Genomic DNA, 11,844 nt, shown 5'->3' with positions numbered 1-11,844 from the left:
CACATCGCACTTCCAACACGAATTTGAATTGATTTATCAATGAAACGTTTAATCAAGTGTATTTAATGAAAGAAAAGCATCCTTGAGATTAAAGACTGCAAGCACCGAGTAGAGAATCAGTGCTTGATCAGCATGAATTTGCTGGTCAAATCTGAGACTTATAGAGGTGTAACAAACGGTTATTTTTGTGTAACTGCTACACATGTCACTGCTACAATAAAGTAACTGTGAAAAGTAACAGTTAAAAATAACGTCCAACGTTACTCACCTTTTACTGGTCACAGCCTGGTCACGGCTTCAAGCTTGTTTCCTTACAGCACATGCGCGCACGCATCACTACACTGTTGAAAGTCGGTGCAGCAAAACACGCATTCCTTTTTGCTATAAAGTTAATGAGAGGCAGACAACGAATGAAATGAGAAGAAATCTGAAATCTAGAAGAGTGAGTTTGACAATGCCCCAAACAAGGATAAAAGACAGGAAAACATGATGATCTGCCTGCCAAACCTCGACAAAAACCGTTACAAGGGGATCGATTAAGTAAAATAAAGTAATGTTATGTTATCTATATCAATATGGAAAGTTAGCATACTAATTTATTTGTGGTACAAGAAAAACTATACGGGCGAAACTTATGATAATATTATAATGTAGGTAGCCCTGCACGATGTCTGAGTCAACGCTTACCCCTGAGCAGTTGAATATGTCATAAGAGCTTACACTTTAATTATCAGATGACAGCAGTAAGTTAAACAAATACACTATAGTGTATTTGACTTAAAGCAATCTCCTACGAAAGCGCTCTTACTTGGAAGATATGCGTATTACTTGAACTCTGAAAGTCACTTTCTATGTCTGTAAGCTGCTACTAGTGACAGTTAGGCTACCACTTCCCAGTTACTGTTTTCACCAGTACGTTATTCTGTTGTCGTTACTCGGTAACCTGTTATTTTTTGTTCTCGTTACATTTGTAACAGTGACAGGCATGTAACTATGACAAAATAACTGTTACGTTATTTTTCAGCCATCTCTATTATAAAGAGAGGCTGTAAACAAAGCAATGGCGAAGAATTTTAACGGGAAAAGATTAAATTTCTGAACACTGCGGAAGGAAGAGAAAATGTTATTTAGTTTGATCTTTCGGAACTCTTTTTCTCCCCTGTGGATGGAGTGAAAGGATGCAGTCATTATCTGTACCCCCTGCAAGTCGTAAGAGGCCACTAAGAGGGAAACAAACAAAGAATCTCTACTCGCTCTCTCCTCTTGTAAGCCCCAAAACATATCCGTGATTCGGTGCCTTTCCACGTAGCGGAGAAATTTAGATACCTTTTTTGACATAAGCATGTCTTCGAGCCTCGGGATCATCCGAAAATGTGTGTAAACAAAATAGTGTCATGTAACAACATGTGTGACGGAAGTGTAACCTAGCAACCGTGCAGATTATGCCTTATAGCTGGAGTTCATCTGATTTTTTTAATAAGTTGCTTTACATCGCACCGACCGATAGGTCTTATAGCGACAATGGGATAGGAAAGGGCTGGGAGTGGGAAGGAAGCGGCCGTGGCCTTAATTAAGGTACAGCCCCAGCATTTGCCTGGTGTGAAAATGGGAAACCGCGCAAAACCATCTTCAGAGCTGCCGACAGGGGGTTCGAACCCAATATTTCTTGAATGCAATCTCACAGCTGCGTGCCCCAAATCGCACGGCCAACTCTCTCGGTCATCTGAAATTAGCAACCGTTGATAGATGGGCAAGACCGAGAGACATGTAAGACATATTTATGACTATTTGATTTTCCCTTCGGGAAATTTGAGCTGTTTTTCTTTTTTCTTCTGAAAACATTTGTTACACCTTGCATTCATTTGACACAGAATATGCTTGCTATAATACAACTTTACCATGCTAAAGATCTAGAAGGTGGAGTTAGGATATATGGCTTGCAGATGACTGTTACTTTAAATAAAGTGCATTATGTATAATAAAAAAAGATTACTTTAATAAATAATTATAATTACATATAATAACAAAGACACTGACCGGCAGGCTACCAGTTAATACAACACAAGTGAGACAAGTCGAGAATATTCAGTCTCTTCTTTTGATTTAAATTACTTACAGACAAACAAACACACAAAAAACATAATTTCAGGATAATCTGTACCCAGAATGACATCTCTAAATTTCTGACAGTTTTCACAAGAGTGTGCACCTGTATCCTTAAAAAATTAAAACCTCTCAGGTTACCGATGAAAGGTCAAAACAGAACTCATTTTACGGGAACTTGGTGAATACTGACAACTCTTGTGCTGGTGTAACCAAATCTGTTCTTTCTTGAATTCTCTTATGTACACATGTCTTCCTTCTTCATAGCAGATTACTGGATCTGTAAAGAAATTTAAGTAGCTTGGTGAAGTGTTTTTTTTTTGCTAGTTTATTTTACGTCGCACCGTCTTACGGCGACGATGGGACAGGAAAGGGCTAGGAGTGGGAAGGAAGCGGCCGTGGCCTTAATTAAGGTACACCCCAGCATTTGCCTGGTGTGAAAATGGGATACCACGGAAAACCATTTTCAGGGCTGCCGACAGTGGGGTTCGAACCTACTATCTCCCGAATACTGGATACTGGCCGCACTTAAGCGACTGCAGCTATCGAGCTCGGTCTTGGTGAAGTGTGATCAGTAAGACTGATACATTCAAAAATGATAGATCTGTTGTGGATATGCATTGCTTTGTAATGAATGAATGAATGAATGAATGAATGAATGAATGAATGAATGAATGAGCGAATTACCACTCTGTATGAACTTAAACGAATAAGAAGATAAAAGGAAAGATGTAGACCATGAGAGATGAACTTTGAAGGACCTAAAAATGATGGGATATGCATAATACCTAGTCGCAAGTAAATAATAAATCATGTTGTTTGCTTTACGTCCCACTAACTACTTTTACGATTTTCGGAGACGCCGAGGTTCTTTTGCGTGCCAGTAAATCTACCGACACGAGACTGACGTACTTGAGCACCTTCAAATACCACCGGACTGAGCCAGGATCGAACCCGCCAAGTTATTCCCCGTGAAGACAACCGCAACAAATAGATCAGTACGGTAAGAGCAGTACGACTCACTCCTTAGTTGACTGACTGACTGATTGACAGATTGATTTATTGATTGTTATTATTATTTGGAAGACATCATACTATAGTAGTTAACTCAAAGTTGATGTGAGAAAGAGTTATTATATACAGGGGAGTTCATTACTGTGTGAAAATAAAGGCTTTAGATTTATTGCCCGTTCAATTCATCACTTAGAAATGTGCATCATACCATACGAGGCCATACTGACAATGCATTCCATTGTGAAGGCTGGGAGGTTCATGACCAATAGAAGTATACAAATAGCTAATATTCCCGTTCTTCATAAGTAATCACTGTGTAATCACTTTTGATTTAAGCGAACAAGAGCCATATGAGGTGAATCTCGAGAAACAGTCTGCTTATTCATCAATGTCCTCAAACATCAAACGGAAATATCAGGTGAAATTCGTCACTATTATTATTTTATTAGTAAACCCACTGATTCTTTAATAAAGAACTATACATGCGCGCGCCAGTGTGTGTGTGCGTGTGTGTGCGCGTGTGTGTGTGTCCTTTTTTAAAAGGGTAAAGCAAGTAGACTTGATAATCCGCGCTTTAATCTAGAATTTTGGATAAAGCGCAGAATTTATGTGAGGCTCTATTAGTGTAAAGCACGAACTAGTCACGTGCGTTTCGGTGATGCCAGTTTATTGTCCGGGTCCATATGTAAATGGTTAGCGTGCTGGCCTTTGGCCACAGGGGTCCCGGGTTCGATCCCCGGCAGGGTCGGGAATTTTAACCATAATTGGTTAATACCGCTGACACGGGGGCTGGGTGTTATGTGTCGTCTTCAACATCATTTCATCTTCATCCCGATGCGCAGGTCGCCTACGGGAGTTAAATCAAAAGACCTGCATCTGGTGAGCCGAAAATGTCCTCGGACACCCCCGGCACTAAAAGCCATACGTCATTTCATTTCATTTGCCGGTTTATTTCCTTCTTAGGATTCTGAGTATGCACTTGTTTGCACAAGCTAGGAAACAAGAATGGTGCTCTAAAAGAACTGTTTACCAGTTTTCGCTTTGCCGTGATAAACGTCTTGAGCTGAATAAAATTAATTACCACTTGAAGAAAAATCAGTACACCAATTAGCAACTGCCCGGTCAGTTGAAGGGGGATAGTGATATAAAAGGTATATTTTAACTTACACCAAACTCAAATGTCAAAGTAGTCGAAGTGTAACTTCAGACCTCAAAATGATATTTCAGATTATTTCCTGAACAAGTAAAGAAGAGGCCCGCCTCTGTGGTGTAGTGGTTAGTGTGATTAGCTGCCACCCCTGGAAGTCCGGGTTCAATTCTCGGCTCTGCCACGAAATTTGAGAAGTGGTACGAGGGCTGGAACGGGGTCCACTCAGCCTCTGGAGGTCAACTGAGTAGAGGTGGGTTCGATTCCCACCTCAGCCATCATGGAAGTGGTTTTCCGTGGTTTCCCACTTCTCCTTCAGGCAAATGCCACGGCCGCTTCCTTCCCTCTTCCTCGTCTATCTCTCCCGATCTTCCCATCCCCCGCAAGGCCCCTGTTCAGCATAGCAGGTGAGACCGCCTTTGGGAGGTACTGGTCACCCTCCCCAGTTGTATCCCCCGACCCAGAGTCTGAAGCTCCAAGACACTGCCCTTGAGGCGGTAGAGGTGGGATCCCTCACTGAGTCCGAGGGAAAACCGACCCTGGAAGGTAAACAGGTTAAGAAAGAAAGAAAGTAAAGAAGGGTAGTGCATTTCTTTAAGAAAACAAGACACGATCAATATCTCATTCGTTAATGACAGTGTTTTTGATTATTGTTTTAGATCAATAATAATTATGCTATTGATTTTACGTTCCACTAAGAACTTTTACCCTACCGTTGGCAGCCCTGAAGAAGGGTTTCCGTGGTTTCCAGTTTTCACACCAGGCAAATGCTGGAGCTGTACCCTAATTAAGGCCACGGCCGCTTCGTTCTCACTCCTAGCCCTCTCCTACACCATCGTCACCAGATGTTACCGAGCTCGGTAGCTGCCGTCGCTTAAGTGCGGCCTGTATCAAGTATTCGGGAGATAGTGGGTTCGAACCCCACTGTAGGTGGCCCTGAAGATGGTTTCGGTGGCTTCCTATTTGCACACCAGGAAGATGCTGGGGCTGTACCTTAATTAAGGCCACTGCCGCTTCCTTCCCACTCCTAGGCCTTTCCTATCCCATCGTCACCATAAGACGTATCTGCGTCTCTGAGACGTAAAACAACTTGTAAAAAACTACTTCTACGATTTTCAGGGATGCTGAGGTGCTGTAATTTAGTCCCGCAGCAGTACTTTTACATGCCAGTAAATCTACCGACAAGAGACTGACGTATTTGAGCACATTCAGATATCACCGGACTAAGCCAGGTTCGAACCCGCCAAGTTGGAGTCAGATGGTCAGCGCCTTAACCGTCTGAGCCACTCAGCCTGGCTTTTTCAGATTACACAACATGACTTAGCACACCACAATTTCGTTTCATTTTTTTTAATTCCCTTATAATCTCAATCTGTGTCAGGAAGTTTAAATTTAAAGAAAAAAAATGATTGCTTTCATTTTTTTTTGCTATTGCTTTACGTCGCACCGACATAGATATGTCTTATGGCTACGATGGGATAGGAAAGGCCTAGGAAGTGGAAGGAGGCAGCCGTGGCCTTAATTACGGCACAGCCCCGGCATTTCCCTGGTGTGAAAATGGGAAATCACGGAAAACCATCTTCAGGGCTGCCGACAGTGGGGTTCGAACCCACTATCTCCCGATTACTGGATACTGGCCGCACTTAAGCGACTACAGCTATCGAGCTCGGTGATTTCAATTTATTACAAGAATGTAATTGTCATACTAGAGTCCATCAAAATTCCTTTTTTAAATGTATAATTTTATTCTAAAAATCATATTAATCTCTCAGTTGCAATTTGTCTTGCCCTAGGATGTATATCAGCTTATTTATTTGTCTTAGCAACTCACAGTTTTGTTTCATGTTTTATTGTCCTTCTGTAACCTCAAACTGCATCAAAAGTTCGATGTTCTTTTTTTAATTATTTGTGTTAAGTACATGAATTGTTTAGTCCAGGGAAGGTTGGATGGATCGCACAATACTCTGGTAAAGCTGTTTCTCAGTATAACCTGTATTTTAAAATTTTGTAAACTCTTTGGATATCTACAAAATAACTAAAAGGTCACTTACCTTTCAAGTTTGCTGGTAACCACGATAAGCCAAGTGTTGTGCCGAGGGCTCATCTCTGAAAGCCACGTTCCCTTGACTTGAGGCCTGCGTTTCTGTGTCCCGTGAGTAAGGAGAACCGTAGTAAGTGCCTAAGCCACTGTTGAAAAACAAAACAAAATTGGGGTAGTGAGGAATAGAACATCAATAAGAGAATGGAAAACGATCACGTTTGACCAGCAACTGGGAGACAGTACTGTATTCAAACATTACTAAAGCATGCAATTCGTTGTTTTGAATAGTCTACCAAATGCAAAATATATTCCAAACAACAAAGTATTATTAAAAGTAATTAAAAATATAATACACCTGTGTATATCATATGATCTCTTCTGAAATTGTTTTGTAATAATTAATCGTACATAGACTTTATGAAGTCAACCCTTAACGTTGTATATATGCAAAGGAGAATGTACTTGCTTGCTTGTTATTTTCTTAGAACATTTTAAAGTCGCTTTTAGTGTTCGGGTAGAACTCGTATATCGCCGAGAGTATTCGACTTACAATTATGTCTAATGTCTCAATTAACAGATACAAGAGGAGGGTACCTGTTGCCAAAAAAAAAAAAAAAAAAAAAAAAAGTTGAAAATATGAAACGTAGTTCTCGTTAAATATAGCGCTTCAAAGTAAGGCAAAATTTGTGCTAAATATGTGACGTCACACTCGCGCGCTCAGTTGGAGGTTAGCTGTCGTGAATACATCGTGGTCAGTTGTATAGAATAATACATTTAATGCATTTCTAATAAGTAAGTCTACGAAACCCTCAAAACCCTGCGGCCGTAACAATAGTGAAAGTCTACCGCCAAGTTTATTTTCTACTTTGCTAGTTCACGAAACTGTACCCCTCCTACCTTGCAGATGAACTTTGCATGCTAACTGGCTGGAGTGAAGCGTGAACTTTAAACAGCCAAGTCAAAATCAGCACTAACATATAGTTTATCTCAGAGCATTCATGGGCAGTACTTTTAGTTGTTTCAAGACGCCTTAAAGTGAAATAGTAGTTTTGGAAACTTATTCCTCCGTTTAGGAAACTTCTTTCTCCGTCCGCGATTAATAGCCTGCCTTTATTATTAAATAAATAATAATAATAACTAGCAGTTTCCAGCTGGCTCCGCCCGCAATGTACAAAGTATGGTGTTGTTCGTTACTATCCTCACGGATGTATTTGCAAAGTTTCGAGTTAATGAAATAAAGCACATTATCTGCTGAGGTAATATACGTAATGTAATATTGTGTCAACAAAACACTTGAAAATACATCACACAAAGAAATTAAATTAAACGTTCCTTCGAACAACACTACGCCATAGAGACAAATATACTCATAACTTTTCTCAGAATCTACCAATTTAAGTAGTTATTACCTCAAAAGAAAGAGCTTGATCCACTGAGTGTTTTCAGGCTAAAACGAACTCCGTACCTCAATAAGGACCAAATATGTGATTGCTTCAAAGATACAAAAGGTTGAAAAATCAAATAATTTGAGGAAGGCGGAAGTTAAGTTATTTTGTAGTACCTGATGACAAATCTGTGCATGAATACCTTTCAGTTGAAAAAAAAAAGATGAGAGAAATCGACCGGATAGAATGGCCGGACTGACTGACTTAAGTTTTCATAACTTTTTAAAATATATAGATGCCATAATTTCTTTAGTTGCGGAGAGCGACTCTGATTAGTTTAAATAGTTTGTGTTTTATAACAAGCCTTCACAAGCGTTTCTTTTACAGACGTAGCGGACAATTGATTCGTCATTTTCACCGCCCTCAATTTTCTCACGGTTATGGGTATATAACAGTACTTACTTTTGCGTCTATTTGGATGGAAGCATTAAACTTTCATTAAGTACACGTCTATGAAATGTCACCACTAGTCAACACGCGGAACTTCTGATATTTGTAATTGGAGTACACGTTGTACGTGTTTCTTTTCTTAGTTACCGTTCTCACCAAAGAATCCATTTCTGACCGAGTGACAGCGTCGTGGAAGAAGATCTGCTGCAGGCCTTCCAGGGATCGGTAACCTGAAGCGTTATGTGCTTTTCATTGGTAGGTTTCAGTAAGTTTTCATTCTTACAACTGGACCTTAGTGAATTTGGTGCACTTTCAGTGCGTTGCCACAGAACATAAACATATCATGTTCTGGACTGATCGGTGTTACAGCTGTAGCTTATAAGAGATATACAAATGATTTTCTTCTTCTCAAGAAATAAAATCTGTCTCCATCAATAACAGTACTTACCACCAGGAAATGTACAGTCTTGCGTGACAACATAACTTCATTTTTTAACCCTCTACTGCCCAATGTGACTTTGAAGTCACACATCATTCTGTACACATTTTCTACTGTTAGAATGCAATTGAGCCACTACTTCCCAGTGTAACTTTCAAGTTACAGTATGGCTGTGTGATTTTCAACTGTTTATAGTTTAATAGTTATATGGTCGCCATAAGACCTATCTGTGTCGGTGCGACGTAAAGCCCCTAGCAAAAAAAAAAAAAAAATAGTTATATGCATAAGCCACCAGGAAGCGCCAAATGTATGGTTGGGAGCATTTCCCAGGCACATGGCGGATAGCTAGTTTTACAATTATGTTTTGTATTATTACTAACAAATTATATGCATAAAAAAATATAGAAACCAAAGGTAAGCATCTTGAATATTTTATGAGACTGTTATTTTATAAATTAGTCAATTTTCACGTATCAGAACATTACTGCCCAGTGTGACCTGGAAGTCACAAACCTAATTTTTGAATATCAAAAATGAAAATTCAATAAAAACTGCATTTATGTGTAGTTTACAACATATTTACTTAGTATATGGCAGAGAATTTTTTTTAAAACACAACAAAATAATTTGGGCAGTAGAGGGTTAAAGTTTAACGTAAGCTTAAACTAAAGGAGTACAACACAGTTCGATAGCCGAGAAGGAAAGGGTTACAATTCAAAATCCATTGCCTCTCAAAAATACACTTGTTACACACTTTTATGCTCAGGAAAAGTGTTGCAAACTCAAAATGTCCCTTTCGAATTAAACAAAGCGACTAATAACAGAACATTGAAAAACGTTAGAAGTGCTTCCTGGTACGAACACACTCGATTTAGTTGTAACCCTTTCGGTGTCAGCCATCGAATTTAATTCCGTATTGAAGGAAGTACAAACCTGGAAGAGTACTGCGGTGGCTGATGGTAGAAACTGCTGTGACCGTAGTTTCCGTAATTTTGATGCAGGTCGGGCTTGCACAGCTTGAAGAACCCGATGAGCCCAGGTACAACGAGCGCCAGAAAACCAAGCACCTTCTTGAAGGAGGCCAGACCCAGGATGAGAGGAAGGAAGAGCAGTAGCTTCAACTTGAACAGCTTAAGGATGACCAACAGCGGGATAAAGAGCTTCTTCAGACGCGTGCGCACTGCAAAACGAACATGTCCACATTAGCGTTTGAAATGAACTACAACCTATAAAATACACGGGCGTAATTTGAGCATTTTGATTGGGTTGGGGGGGGGGCAGGGATTACCGGGGGTTCCATGAGTCCTCCGTTTTTGAGAGCAAGTTGTGACTACAAAGTTATTACTAATATTCTATATTAATTAATTTAATTTAATGATCATACTTTTGTAAAGTAAAGAACATTCGCACAGAATTAGAAAGTAGACCTAAGTCAAATGTGTATGTTACTTGGCCTATTTTTATCCGTAAAGTAAAAATCAAGCAGACAACAAGGACAAAAGCTAAACATTTTCTTTTACATAATGTGAAGGTAAAATTGAACAATAATACAAATTATTTCTATCAGCATAATATAGGTAGCCTATACAAATTTTCAACGATCATTAAACAAAGCAACTAAAAACGTACTTCTTAATGAGTATTTCTGAGTCTAATACAATGAAAATTTGGTTTCCTTCAAAATATTGCGGGAGGGGGGGGGAGTGAAACGGCCTCCCCTTGCCATCCCCAAATTACGTCTGGCTAAATGTGTTCTTTTTTACTGAAAGCCGATATTTAGAGTATTCTACTCTCATCACCAGGGCTCAGATTTCCAAGATCTAATAACTCTATAAATATTCATGCCCTTGTTCCTAAATATGACTTAAAAACTTTGAAATATGACTCAAAGGGAAGTAAATATTGTCCAAAATTGACTTAGAAGACCAACAGCAAACTGGGCGCATTATTAACATTCTAACCTCTTTTTTTTTTTCATTTTGATGACTACCTGCTCGCGAAACCCATTATCTTCGAACTTCATTTCACCACAAAATATTTCTAAGGGAAAGAAATCAAAAATAATGACCAATGGTACATACATCCCCATAAAGATGGCATCAGTAAGGGCATCCAGCCATAACACAGGCCCAGGTCCACCTGGACGACACAGGAGGGTGTGTAAAATGCGATGGAACAACAATAAGAGTGTTCTTCCCTTAATAAGATTACTTGGGTGCCGTCTTCTGTTTGACCAGACGGTGTTTTTTATTCCACTTTTTTCGGGTAGTGTTGATCACGTAATTTTGTACTTTTATAATCAAATTACTAAGTAATAATCGTTTTATATTTGCCGCATGTTTCACCTACCTAACATTTCGATATAGGTCATATAACGAAGATCTTATGTATCGAAAGAGAACGCCACCGCTCTTGTTTTACCTCTACGGCGATCACATATTCAGAGAATCCTTACATGATACTGAGCTAGGTATAAAAGTAAATGGAGTCCTCATAAACAATATTAGATATGCAGATGACACCCTAATTCTATGCGACATTGTTGAAGGTCCTCAAGAGCTCTCAGTAGAATTCATCTCAGTGGATTAAGATATGGTCTAAACATCGATACCACGCAAACCAAGTCCATGGTAATTAGCAGAAGCAACAATGAAGGCGCCTCCATTCCATTACATAACCAATACATAAAACGAGTAAGTCAGTTCACATACGTTGGAAGCACCATGACAGACCATCTGGACCTTGAAACTGAGGTCAGACGTTGTACTGAGATTTCTAGGTCATCTTCTCGAACGATGAGGTAATTCTTTTGTGATGATAATTTAAACCTCAAATATTACGTCTGGTTAACACTGCTTTATGGAGTAGAGACATGGATAGTTAAAGCTTCATTCACGGACAAATTGAAGGCCTTTGAAATAACGTTACATGGGAGAATGCTCAGAATACCTTAGGCAGCGTTCGTAACCAATAATACGCGTTAAAGAGTCCGGCTCCATGGCTAAATGGTTAGCGTGCTGGACTTTGGTCCAGAGGGTTCCAGGTTCGATTCCCGGCCGAGTCGGGGATTTTAACCTTCATGACTTGGGGGCTGGGTGTTTGTGCTGTCCCCAACATCCCTGCAACTCACACACCACACATAACTCTATCCTCCACCACAATAACACGCAGTTACCTAGGATTACTTCCACCCTCATCGGAGGGTCTGTCTTACAAGGGCTGCACTCGGCTAGAAATAGCCACACGAAATCATCATCATCAGCGT

The 11,844-nt window shown here is 39.8% G+C and overlaps 1 protein-coding gene across 3 annotated transcripts in view; it reads right to left on the bottom strand.

Moving 5' to 3' along the window:
* Nucleotides 1–2,035: 2,035 nt before the first annotated feature.
* LOC136876900 (uncharacterized) overlaps nucleotides 2,036–11,844 on the bottom strand; it is a 130,598-nt gene continuing 120,789 nt past the window's right edge. For all 3 annotated transcript variants that reach the window (XM_068228483.1, XM_068228484.1, XM_067150655.2), the window contains exons 3-5: nucleotides 9,513–9,759; nucleotides 6,316–6,451; nucleotides 2,036–2,383 (exon numbers count right to left, since the gene is read on the bottom strand). In XM_068228483.1, the coding sequence (XP_068084584.1) occupies nucleotides 6,319–6,451; nucleotides 9,513–9,759 (380 nt within the window). In that variant the 3' untranslated portion in view covers nucleotides 2,036–2,383; nucleotides 6,316–6,318. The remainder of the gene's footprint in view (nucleotides 2,384–6,315; nucleotides 6,452–9,512; nucleotides 9,760–11,844) is intronic.

Source organism: Anabrus simplex, chromosome 7 (genome assembly GCF_040414725.1).
Source record: "Anabrus simplex isolate iqAnaSimp1 chromosome 7, ASM4041472v1, whole genome shotgun sequence".
Classification (NCBI taxonomy): domain Eukaryota; kingdom Metazoa; phylum Arthropoda; class Insecta; order Orthoptera; family Tettigoniidae; genus Anabrus; species Anabrus simplex.
This window is presented reverse-complemented; position numbering and strand designations above follow the sequence as displayed.